The sequence below is a fragment of the Sarcophilus harrisii genome, chromosome 2 (genome assembly GCF_902635505.1).
Source record: "Sarcophilus harrisii chromosome 2, mSarHar1.11, whole genome shotgun sequence".
Lineage (NCBI taxonomy): Eukaryota > Metazoa > Chordata > Mammalia > Dasyuromorphia > Dasyuridae > Sarcophilus > Sarcophilus harrisii.
This window is the reverse complement of record NC_045427.1, coordinates 91823072-91836873: the sequence shown is the minus strand read 5'-3', so window position 1 is coordinate 91836873 and position 13802 is coordinate 91823072. Positions and strand designations below refer to the sequence as shown.

The 13802-nt window shown below is 32.3% G+C and overlaps 1 protein-coding gene across 24 annotated transcripts in view; it reads left to right on the top strand.

Moving 5' to 3' along the window:
• The window catches only part of NRXN1 (neurexin 1), a 1358646-nt gene that overhangs the window by 613486 nt on the left and 731358 nt on the right, over positions 1–13802 (top strand). For 17 of the 24 annotated variants that reach the window (XM_031957183.1, XM_031957181.1, XM_031957172.1 and 14 more), the window contains 2 exons: positions 2738–2941; positions 5541–5567. In XM_031957183.1, the coding sequence (XP_031813043.1) occupies positions 2738–2941; positions 5541–5567 (231 nt within the window). The remainder of the gene's footprint in view (positions 1–2737; positions 2942–5540; positions 5568–13802) is intronic. The other 7 variants (XM_031957196.1, XM_031957194.1, XM_031957193.1 and 4 more) reach the window with 1 other exon arrangement.

Here is a 13802-nt window from a genome sequence, read left to right as displayed (position 1 = left end):
GCACTAAGTCTTATTGTCAAGTAGTCCTAATATCACACATGTGAAAGGTGAGATTGGAGCTACATGAAGCAAAAACATTTTCAGTCTTCACAAAACACTTGAGTCAACTCTATAAATGAAAAGTGGAACTATTACTTCATATTTCATAAATTCAACTATCTACTAGGTGCAATTTGTTACTTTGGCAATTTTGGACATTGTGGTGTCACAGCTTTTAAGGTAAAAGTACTTTTCTTTTCTTAAGGATATATGATTCTGCCAGTATAGGTTCTAACTTCATTGATGTACATCACAGTCTCTTTAAAATTTAATAGATGGTCGTTAAGGTTGCTGATATTAAAAAAACAAACAAACAAACAAACAATTCCATTAGCTTTAATGCAATTCATCACCTTGTAACCAATTTGAAAATATCCTTTTCAACTTACTTAGGTTAGTTCTTGGACAACAGTCATAAAATATGTGACCATGGTCATACTCAATATCCTTCTAGCTTGGGAGAGTGTACCGGAGCTACAGCTTGACTATTTTAGCCTTTGTGAAGCCATGACAATGCGTTAGAGTCATAATTTAGTGAAGTCAAAAGAAATACTTCTTAATTTCAAATAAGCCTTCTCTTATTAAGACTTTTATGTAGACTATTATCTATAATTACAAACTGATTTTTGGGAAGAGGGAAGAGAGAGGGAAAGAAGAAATGTAAATCAGTTGAAAACCTAATTATTTCAAAAATTTAGTTGGTAACAATGTGACTGAATTTACTATTAATTTTCAAATTAGCTGATTAAATTCAAATATTTAAAATTGATGTTTATTATCACTGTCTAATTGATATATTTTATGGAACTAATTGTTAGATCTACTTTTCTTCAATACTATTCATTATTCTTGACAATCTTTGATGATATAATTCATGGATAAACTGTTTTAACCAACTAAAAACATTTTAATGAATAGAAGGCAATTTAATATAGATTTCATTCAATAAAATACAATTCCCAAAGAAAATGGCCTTTGATTAGTACCTTGTCAATATTCAACATTTAGATCTTGGTTTCCAAATTCTAACAGATTCTGTTACACAGTTTTCATTTCAAGATGAATTATCAAAAGCAGGGCACCACAATATTTTTTAAAATCTTTTTTTGGAAAACATATTTGAGAATCCACATGCCCTAAATACAGATTTCTTAATAAATATAACACATCTGAAAAAGCTTTATGTTCACATTGAGGTCAGGAAAAAATTCCCTAACAAATTGTGCCATACAAAAGTAAAATGGATTTCCTTGGGAGCTAGTGTGTTTCCCTTTCTTTTAAATTTTCAAATAAAATATGAAAGATGCCAACTTTTTGGTTTTGGTTTAGAGGAGATACTTATTCAGCTACAGGTTGGGCTAGGTGGCCAGTGCCATTTCTTCCAATTCTAAAATCTTGGGAATCTATATTTTCATATAGTTGGTTTCATACATAGCCATTGATGGATTAATTAACTTGTTTTACAAAGTTCGACACCTGTATGTTGTAAATTATTATCTTTTTTTCTGAAACTAACTTTTCACTATCGTACTTCTATATTAAGTGATACTTCTCTAATTGTTGATTTGCTAATACTTTTCCAATTTATTTCTGAAAGTACTACTAAAATAATAACGTTAATATTATAGCTCCTTTAATACCCCAAATTCTATTTCTTCTAGAGTGGATGTTTATCACCACTTTGTAAGGATAACTAACTTCAGAAAAATGGAATAGCAATATCTTGGGGAAAATGGTGTCATTCCTATTGGTAACATTACTCCATCATCCCCCACCACCACCACCACCACCCCCAGGAATTTTGGCTGTGGTTCTTGATTCTTACTCAAGTGAACTGGATTCAAATCCTTCCTCAGATATGTTTTAGTCAGGTGACTATAGATAATAGTCTAAGAAATCTCTGAAATTAAGAAAAATGGAGTTGCATTACCTTTGTGAGAATGGTGTTATTCCTAATTGGCAATGCAGAAAAACTATGGAAAAGATAACAGTGAAGGCATCTCTTTTTTTTTTTTTTTCCCTTATAGATCCATAGTACTTACCAAAGTGATTAGAGGGCAGCTATGAAATGCAGGTCAGGGCAGTAAAGTTTGAGTCATATGACATGTTTTCAAATGTCATTTTTGCTACTTATAGATATCTGATTTTGATACCCTGGATCATACTTTTTCAATTTCTAAAATGAAGAATGTGAATTGGGCTCTGAAACTTCTTTTTGCTTTAAATTATATGGATCAATAAAAAAGCAGTTCTAAAATTCTAGATTTTTTGAGCTTGATCAGATTATAGAGACGCTCAAACTCAATAGTTGCATTTCACAGATAGAGAAACTGAGTATTAGGCAAAGTAAATAACTTGTTCAAGGTCACACACTTAATGGCAGTCAGAAATGAAATCTTAATCCCCAGGCTACTTCTAGTGAAGCACTGTTATGCTATTTCTTTTTTATTTTCTTCACTGAAAATTTTATCCTAGTGTAGTTTCTGAAATGCACACTACTAACATTAAAAAGTCAGCCTCACTCTTTCACATGAAGTCTATTGATGTGAATTGTTCTTTTCAATTTTGAGAATTTGATAGTTGAAAATGAAAGGTGAACATTGAGTGTGAATTGAGCATATTTCTAGTATTTGACTTTTTTTTCCTTTGAAAAATACAAATAAACTAAACCAATAATGGTTTTCTTCCCTTTCTGCAGAGGCAACTGTCTTGAGTTATGATGGAAGTATGTTTATGAAAATTCAACTTCCTGTGGTGATGCACACAGAGGCAGAGGATGTGTCCTTAAGGTTCCGATCACAGCGGGCCTATGGCATTCTAATGGCGACCACATCTAGAGATTCTGCAGATACTCTTCGCTTGGAGCTGGATGCAGGGCGTGTGAAACTGACGGTCAACCTAGGTAACAACCTCCTCCCTTCCCCCATTGAACTAACATTTTTCACTGGGTTTGTTTTTGCTTGCAATCATTCACCAAGCAGCCTGTTTGCTATGGGAAGTAAACACATTTAATGATCTAATTTCCATTTTTTAAAAAAATTGTGTATTTACATTTTTCTTTAAAATTTTACTTTTGCATCTTTTTTTGTTTGCTTTACTCAGCCTAACATAACCTGTCATAGTGTAGCTCCTACTACCTTGTTGAGTGTTCTCAAAAACGGAGCCTAGTTTACCTTGGCATTTCTCAAGGAAATGTATAATTACTTTGAGTGTTGCAAACATAAATTTTCAAATTAATTAAATTTTAATTCACCTCTGCACTTGAATATAAATAAATCTCCTTTATAAGCATTCCATATACCAAATATCTCCTAGTGTTTTGAGACTCTCTTCTCTGATGGGCTTTTCCTTTGAACAGTCACACAAGGCAGTAACTCATCTTCTCTGTTTTGAACTACTGTGTGGTGGTATTTTGCTATCAAAAGATAACCCACAACCCTTCAATGCCCAAAGTCTGCGGCCCTGAGCAAACAGCCATGTGAACACTGAAAACACAGACTCTTCTACAGAAAAATAATGCTTTCCTGGTTTAATTTTGCATTTAGAAAGAATACTCATAAGTTAACTACAGTAAAACCTCACTAATATGACTTAATATTGTAGGGGGAAAAAATCTAAAAATAAGGAAAAGTCTGATTTATAGACTCTATTCAACTTTTACTTTCAGAATAAATACTTAATCTAATAGCTAACAAGATATTGTCCAATACAGGTGAAACTATAACTATTTTAATAATTAGATAGAATTGTTTCTAATTTTTCTTATTACCCTCTCCCCCCTCACTCCAATGGACCTACACATATATTTTTAAATGCTGGAGAACTTGGATTTCCTGGGTAGGCTAAATTTTTTCCCTTAATATCTTGTAGATAATGGTGATTTCCTTAATGAATTTTTCTAGATAATGTAAAGGGAACCATTCCCAAAGTCTATAAAGATTACCAGCTCCAAATTGGAGGGGTCAAAATTCATGAGGTTTTACTGTACTTACTATTTTTTTCCACATGATGCTAAACTCTTAGTCTGTGATACTTTGCTTATGATTTCAAATCGAAATACGAAGGTAATGAGAGTACACAAGAAAGTTAAATTAAAAATGGCTTAGGTTTAGGAAAAAAGTTCACATTCATTTTTTTAAGATCCTTGGATAAGAATGATGGCATTGTGTCATGAAGTACACAAGATATGAAAATCCCACCCAAATGCTGAATACTCAAATTGAGCTAGACAGTGGTAGGTTATAGAATATAGAATACGAAAAGTCTGAATATATTTGAAAAGCAAGGAAAAGTCAATCTATGAACTCGTGCTTTTTTCCCTCACTGCTCTCTTAGTTCCCTCTAGTGACAACATTTGATTACTACATGAAGATTTTTTTTTTTTTAAGACTTTTAAAGGACTTGTACTTTAAACAAAAACAAAACAAAACAAAACAAAAATCCCTATGCTGCGTCCTCATTAAATGAGGATAAATTCCCTCAGCAAAGCATTCTGTGGAAAGAGTTGTGTAGGTGCTGGTCCCTGGCTGTTTGCAACCACTTTTCTGATGCGGTTGACGACACATGACAAACTCAGCTATATGGAAACAGAATCTAGGTTTCTATTTTTCATGCTCCCCAAAGGCATTAAGAACACACACATCAAAAATCCTCTCAAATGCCCTTCTAAAAAAAATTCAGTCCATAAATATGGTATGTAATAACCAGAAACAATTTGTTTTTTATTGGATCTACTTTAAAAGTTCAGTAATCAATTATTATTCAAGAGCGATGTTCACACAAAAATAACATTGTTAGCTTGCCCGAGAGGAAAGAATATAAAAGGAGACCAGTGGAAAAGAAAGTGAGTGGGAGAAAAGGCTTTGGTAGGCTGAAGAAAGAGCACCCCTTGAGTGCCAATGATGAGTGAGGATGTCTTTCTTTAGCTTACTAACATAAGCCATAGAATCCCACCTATATTGAACTGGTAATAATTTGTATCCATGCATGTAGAACTAAAAATGCCCTTGTTGCTAAAGGAAGCGATTACAGCTTATTTTATTTAGCCCCTTCCATTTAGAAACATCATGGAAGCCTTTGTGGGATACTGGATCTCAGAGGTCCAGGATGTCTGAGCCTAGCTGGGACTGCTCTGCACCCCATTGTGACGGAGCACTTTTTAGTTATATGGAGACCAACTCTCTGTTCTTTCACAGATGGGAAAAAAGTTGCAGCCTAGCTAAGTGAAGCATCTTTGACAGTTAAGAATAATTTCTTCACTTAGATTTGTCACCATGTAGCTTTGTTTGAAATTGGCCATTTTTTATCTTTTATTGTTGTTCCAACAGTGAAGTTTTATGGCAATAATTCTGGGTTACAGCAGTATGTAAAGAAAAATGACTTGGAGTGGCCATATTTGCATGTGTCTGTCCCCGGAAGGGTGGACTGTGATTTTATTGGATGTCTGCAGCTATTACCTTGAAGGATAAATTTTCATTTTTCATCTATTCTTCCCCATCTAGATTGTATCAGGATTAACTGTAATTCCAGTAAGTGCCTATTCAAAATTTTTAAAATGTTATTCCTCCATTATAAAATGATGTAAGCTAGTTGAAAAAAATAAAGTGACGTGTAGAGTTTTGCAAAACCCATTAACTCACTCTTGAAATACTCCAGCTCATCCTATAGGTGTAAAAATTCATTATGATCTTTGTCAAATTGAGCATTTTCTCATGATGATTCTTAAGCATTAATGAGAAGGAATGTGACAAAAAATCTGTAAAAGCCAACTGCAGAGATGCTGCATTCATTCCTTTGTAGGAAGTAGTATTTTAATTTATTTACTTCTAGTTAATGTTTCATGAATGACTTGATACCAGAGTAATCCCAGCCAGGAAACTTGCTTCTCCTCATGAAGGAGGACATTATAATATATGACCTATAAGGTCCTTTGCTATTATAAATCTATGATCCTATGAATTTTCTATTTCCTGGGTGTTTTTTTAGTCTCATATTTCTTAATGGAGCCAGAGTCACTTAGTTTTAATGGTTTTGTGATTGCCTTTATGAATTATCCTAAAAAATTAAACTAGTGACTTAGAAAGTTGTCTAAGTCTTTTGTCTGTATATGATTTTCTTAAAGTGTTTCCCTGTCAAAAATTAAATTTATATAATGGATTTTTACACCTTAGTCATATAGCTATGAAAAACTTTAAATCTGAACATTTATTATGCTGATATGCATGCTAATGATTATATAAGAAAGTAAATGCATGGAAAGAGACTTACTTGAAATTTGGATTATAGCACATGAAAGGAGAGTGGACTGTGATTTTATTTGGAATCTGTATCAGATACAGACTATCTTTAAGTAATACTACATTATTATAAACTTTATAAGTTTTTTTCTTTAGTTTTTGTTAATCACCTTATAGACATTATAGACACTAATATATTTAAAAGTTGTTGTTTTTTAATGATACTGGCAAACTATCCATCATTTTTTGACATAATAAACCAAAATATTTTCTTTAATTTTAATGAAATGATGAATGAAAGTTTATGGATCCAAATATCAAAAACCTTTGACCATATATTCATCAATAGATGTTTGAATAGGAGCAAATATAGGCTTTATACTAATTTGAGCCAAAAAGAAGCAACAGAAACAAAACTTTGCTAATACAAAAGTAAAATGGCTATTAAAATGTTAACCATTTGAAATTCTATGATTGTTCTTCAAATGGCTTACTTTATACTTTTAAGTATTGTTCCCTTATTTTCAAAGACATCTCAAAATAAAGTAACTGATTGAAGCATTAATTTAACTAATAAATTATATACTGGTTATCACTTATTTAAAAAAATCCCATAAAAAATTCCTAAATGTCTCTGGTAACCATCAGGAAAGGTTGTCTTTCTAAATATTTGATAAAAAAGAAAATGAAAAGTGGTATTCTGATATGGCATGTGAGCAACTCCTTTATCTTTTTCATATTCTCAAACCCACCATGACAGATGAGAAGGAATGTGACAAAAAATCTGTAAAAGCCAACTGCAGAGATGTTGCATTCATTCCTTTGTAGGAAGTAGTATTTTAATTTATTTACTTCTAGTTAATGTTTCATGAATGACTTGATACCAGAGTAATCCCAGCCAGGAAACTTGCTTCTCCTCATGAAAGAGGACATTATAATATATGACCTATAAGGTCCTTTGCTATTATAAATCTATGATCTTACGAATTTTCTATTTCCTGGGTGTTTTTTAAATCTCTGGTAGTTGCCAAATATATTTGCCACCAGCCTCCACCCCTTTTCAAAGAAAAAATTATAGTTTTTAGGCTTAATACCTTTGCTCTAGTTTTGTTCCTAGCACTCCCAAAGGTCATGGTGGCTCTCACAAAAATGTCTTTGCTCTGTAAATACTTTCTCTTCACAAATTACATTGATATTCTCTATTTCTCCAGTATTTACAGAAAAAATCTTTCATATCAGAGCAATGTTCTTTTCTAGATATTTTGGTTTTATGTATAGTAATTTATTTTAACTTAGAATAAATATATAATAAGATTTGAATCAATCTTAATTTTAAAATAGCCATCTAATAATAATAAAACCATTGATGAAATTAAAAGTATTTAAGTCACTGAATTCCATGTTGGATCTATATGAAAAAAAAAAACTATCCTTTTTGATACTCATAACCATAATAAAATTATCTATTCCTTTTGTTAAATATTATTTTCCTCATTATGTTCCTAATGGGAAAAACTTAAGCTTCTCTTCTTACTAAACCTATTAATTTTCTCTATATTTTCCTGGCATTTCATCTTTGATATTTTCTAGTATTTCTTCTTTTATCTTTGTCTTTTGTACAAAATTCATTATACATTTCCTTCAGTTTTGAGGGAAACCTGCTATTTTGTAGTTTTTCTCTCTGAGCTAAAAGAAATTTATTTATCCTGTACCAATCTCTGGAAAAATACAAGCTTGTAGGTATGTATGATTTTCTGAAACCTAGAAGGCATATGTGCCTTTATTGAATCATAGATTTATGACTATTTTCAGGGGAAAAATCATTTCAGCAAAGGTTTTATGAGATTAGCTTATCCATAAAACAAAGCAAGAAAAATAATTATAAAGAACCATAAAGCAAAGCAAGAAAAAATTAAAACCAATTCTAGATATAATTGAAAATAAGAATGTAATTTTAAAATTTAAGTTTCCAAATTTTAATAGGAACTTCTATGGTTAAATTTCTTTTTTTTTCCCTATCCAGCATTCCTGCACAATTCTCTCTGCTGCTTCTTCTAGTCCTTAACAGTTTTCCTACTACCCACATCAATAGGAAATAAGAAGTTCCTTATCAGAAAATTTTTTTACAAAAACTAAACTTAAATTCAGATGTTTCTATTTTCAGAGTTTTTATGATAAATGGGAAAAAATGGAATGGAGAAGCAGAAGGAGGGCAGAGGAGTATCTGGGCACACATATGGACTTTTTAGATTGCCAGAGATTTCTGTCACCCTGTATCTGGCACTCAGATGCAATATCCAAATCTTTTAGAAATCACAAAGAGGAAAAAACCTTTTTGTCATTTTCCCCAAGGGAAGACCAAATTTTAATTTCAAGATATATTTCTGTTCAGTAGATCCAGAGTTGCCACCATTTATTCTTACTAGAAAATAGTAACATTTAAAAACTTCTGAATAGTATGATGAATTCTACTGCTCTTCCTACTTCAAGTTCACTTTTCTTCTTGAAAGAAGGCTTTAAAAAAAAGTATTTTCTACAATAAGAGGTGACATGTCAATGTCAAAACATAGGCATTAATAGCCAAGATTACAAATTGATCATCTTTGTACATATACCTAGACAGAGTACTTTTATGTGTATAATATCATTTGTCATTGTTGAAATGTGCCTAGAATCTGAAACTTGCAATATGCTTATATGGCTACCTATTTTAATGACTTATCAGAGTGAGATAGTATGACTCATCCGTCATGGTGGGTTTGAGAATATGAAAAAGATAAAAGACTTGCTCACATGCCATATCAGAATACCACTTTTCATTTTCTTTTTTATCAAATATTTAGAAAGACAACCTTTCCTGATCAAATAATCCCATGGACATTCCTAATATAGCTTTGATATTTGAATGAAAATGAAAGAACTTCTTTATTCTGAAAGTTCCTTAAACACATATGGAGCTTTGCATTTATCAGAAAGATGAAATTGGTTCAGTACAGGATTCATGTAAAAATGCTAACAAACCAGGATTATTTGTAGTAATCACAAGGTGAGCAATATGGGTTAGTTGGGGAAAAGGAATGAAAAATATTTTATAAAAAATAGTCATTAAAAAGAAAATGAAGCAATACATAATAGAGAAGTACAATTTCATGTAGAATCTTTTTCTTGTACTTGATATTTGTTAAGTTCATATTTTTTTAGATAGACAAATAGTCTTCTCCCACAATCAAAAAAGTGGAATTGTTTTCATATAACTAAAGCAATACCAATTAATGATTGATAAATAATGGGAATATATGAATCATATGTAATTATCCCATGGATTATTTTAAGGATATGGTGGCTGGCTTGATATTTGTACAAATCTGGTGCCTTAACAAAGGTTTAAATATCTCCTCTGCAATCTTATTGACATGATTAATTTTCTTAGCATTTCTTTCCCTCATAGGTAGTCCAAAATAAAACTTAACCAAAGTTGTGTATAATTTACTACAAATTCTGAATTACTAGAGTTCAAATAATTGTTCACAATTATTCTGTGAGCCAGAATTCTCAAAATACTGTGGTATAGATAAATAGTTCTGCAGATAAACTTCCATAAAATCTAAAAGATTACTTACTACATTGTTTATCATGAGTACTTAAAAGATATGTTTCAAATTTGGAGGCATCATCATACAATAAAAACAATAATACATCTTGAAACACTGATTGTGGCTCCAAATTATGGTAATTGATACTTATATAATCAGATATATTTTTCTACTTTTTGTACCTTACTTTTGTCAAAAGTAATATTAATTCTGTGGTCTTTCCCCAGATAAATGTTTGATCCCAATAGTACCCATAGTTAACTTTCATTCTCCCCTTAAAACTTTTTAGTGTTATAATCCCTTGATATTTACATGTTTAGTAGATTTGAATATCTAATTTGATCCTATTAAATATAGGTTAAGACTTGTCTATTTTCATATCACATAACCAACTCCTTTAAATATAAAACAGATGTCTAGTGCTATTTCAAATTAATGTAAGGAATACAAATTTTCCTTCACTGGCAGGGCACACAACCCTGCCAAAATCTCATCCACTTTGATTATGAACAATAGCCCTCAAATGACTTTCTTTTAAGAAAGTTTCCTTTTTCATTGTTTCTACCTCATCTTTCTTCTTTTTCTATTCCCCTCATGTTTTTCTAACCCATTTCCTTTCTCATTTTTCATGTTAAATTATTCTGTCTGCTGTCTTTATATTTCCTCTCTGTAACCTTATTTTTTTTCTATTTCTCCCTTTCCTTCTTATTTACCAAAGCTTATTCAGCTTTCATAGAATTTTTAAACATATAAAAATAAATACATATACACTTAGACATATATGGAGGAATGGTCTGTTAAATGTTTACCAACCAGCAGCGCTCATTCTCTCTCTGTGTGTCTGTGTGTCTCTCTCTCTCTCTGTGTCTCTCTCTGTGTGTGTGTGTCTCTCTCTGTCTCTCTCTCTGTCTCTCTCTCTCTCTCTCTCTCTTTGTCTCTCTGTCTCTGTCTCTGTCTCTGTCTCTCTCTCTCTCTCTCTCTTTCTCTCTCTCTCTCTCTCTCTCTCTGTCTCTGTCTCTCTCTCTGTCTGTCTCTGTCTCTGTCTCTTTCTTTCTCTCTGTCTCTCTGTCTCTCTCTGTCTCTCTCTCTCTGTCTCTCTCTCTGTCTCTCTCTGTCTCTCTCTCTCTCTCTCTCTCTCTCTCTCTCACACACACACACACACACACACACACACACACACACACACGGCAGACACAATTCATTTAAATTCGATCTGCCTTGGTAACATTTTCTTATCACTTCTATAAGTCTAAAGAAATAAACCAAACCCTGATTTTAGAGTTTGTAAATTTCTGAGATATTTTTTGTGCTTAAACAGAAAATTTAACAATCTGCTCTCAAGAGGCAGTTTAAACTGCCTGAAGCACAATCCTGCACGTGTTTGTATATACACAAATATAAACATGTCTAATGTTTTCTTTCACCATCAAGGCCAGTTTTGACTATTTCAAATCCTCAAATATAGTTTGTCTAACTCAAAAAAAAAATTGGAAGGTACTTTTTAAAATAGCCAAACTTGAGCAGTTTAACAAATGGTTATGCTCTTGCAGAAAGCTAATACTATTAAAATTAAGACCATGAATAATTTCATGGACAAAGGATAAAGTTGTATATTTCAACAGCTCATATTTATTACTTAGTTCCCAAACATGGAAAGAATCATAACTCTGAATGTTAAACTTCTCTAATTTTTCTAAAATGTAGTAAAGAAAGCTGTATTATGCTATTGGAAAATGTACTTTGATGGATTGTTTAAGTGGATAATAAAATCTCTGTACTGTCATTGTATTACCAGATGAAAAGATAGCCTGGATATCAGTTATTACCTCATTTTCTTATCTTAATATATATGGGAAAGTAATAAAAAGATGAGAAATGGCAACCAGTAGCATTTGAACTGTATTAGATTTCTTCCCTCTTGCATTGTCAGTAGGCTGCTTAAGACACAAGGGAAAATAATATTTCTTCACATGAAACAAACAAAATATTCTAGTTGATTCTAATGACCAAGAGCTAGCCTCTAAAAAGAACATCTCTCTATTTGCCTTCTTTACACCTTATATAATATTAACTTCATCTTGATCAAGATTTTTTCCATCAACATATTAGTTCATCAAGTATTTCTTATGCACCTTACTACTATATGTTAGGCATTTTACTAAGCACTGAGAATAGAAAGAAAAGCAAAAACAGTTCCTACCCTGAAGCAGCTCATGACCTAATAAGGTAGTTAACATTCAAATAACCTTGTACAAATAAGATATCTACAGGATAAATTGAAGATGGTCCCCAAGTGAAAGCATTAACAATAAAAGAGGCTAGGAAAGGCTTCTTGGATGTGGTAGGATTTTAGCTAAGATTTAAAGTAAGTCAAGGAAGCCAAAAGGCAGAAGTGAAGGGAGGGAGCATTTCTGCTAGAATCATTAAACCATGAAAATGCAAAGTTGGAAAATGGTGTCATGTGTCAAGAACAGCAAGGAGAGAAAGGTCATAATCACAGAATATAGAAAGAAGGGTTAAAAAGGTGCAAGGTTATAAAGGGTTTAAAAGTCAAACAGGAGCTTTCAATTTGATCCTGGAAGTAATGAAAAGATATTAGCATTTATTGAAAATGAGGACACCATGGTCAGACTAATGAATGGGGGATAAACTGGAGTAGAGAAAGATATGAAACAGGGAGACCAGCCAGAAGGTTATTATAACAGTGATGAAATAATAGTATCTTTTCCAGGATCATGACAGTGTCAGAAGAAAGAAGGAAGTGCATAGGGAAAATGTTGTGAAATGTTATGATTTAGAGAGAAAGTAGTGATTTAACTTTTGGATATGTTGTATTAAAGCTATTATGGGATTTCTAGCTCAAAATATTTGATTGACATTTGGAGATGAGAGTTAAGGGGTTAGGAGAGAGAGAGATTAGGATTTGAAAAACTGATATAAGAATCATGCATATAGAGATGGTCATGAAAATTGTTGGAGCTGATGAGATCACCAAGTGAAATAAAATAAAGGGAGAAGAGAAGAGAGCCCAGAACAAAACCTTGTGGGATTATCTACAGTTAGGAGGGATGACCCTTCATAAAGATCCAGCAAAAGGACATTGAGAAGTTATCAGAAAAGTAAGAGAAAAACTTAAGAACAGGAGAGTGATCAACACTATCAAAAGCTTCAAAGTGTCAAGAAATTGAGTATTAAGTAAAGATCATTATATTTGACGCTTAAGAAGTTGATAGTAACTTTTGACATCTTAGTTTTAAAAGGATGATGTAATCAGTGGCTAGACTACACAGAGTTAAAAAGAGAGTGAATATAAAGGAAATGGAGGTACCAATGTAGATGTCCTTCTTGAGGGGATTAGCCATGAAAAAGAAGATGGCATATAGGTAGTTAACAAGGATAGATGGATAGGTTTTGAAAACCACATAGATGAAAGATATCTTAAGGATGGGGAAAACATGGAAATTTGGGGAGGCGGAAAGCGAACAGTCAGGAGAGAGGAAGATATAGAAAAATAATGATAGAATGTAAGGATAGAGGAAATTATCTGCTACAGAAGATTGGATCTGCTACAGAAGGGATCATTTAAGCACATAGAAAGATTTTCCTTGACAAGGAAATGGTTACCTCTTCATGTTAGGAGATAATGAAGGAAAATATCTGAATAATGAGCGATGGGAATGAGGGAATAATATAAGGCAACTTTTGGCAAATGGTTTTAATTTTTATTGAGATATGGGGTAAAATTCTTAGTTGAGAGGAGCAAGGAAGTCTGGAATGTTTGGTAAAGCTACTGAAGAGAGGGGAATGTAGAATGCATCACCTAAGGACATGAGTAGATGAAAAAGAAACTGCATGAAAGAATGGAAACATAGAAAATAAAATCAATGTCCTCAGCCAAAAATGTCTAAAATAAGAGGGAAAGTAAATAACATCC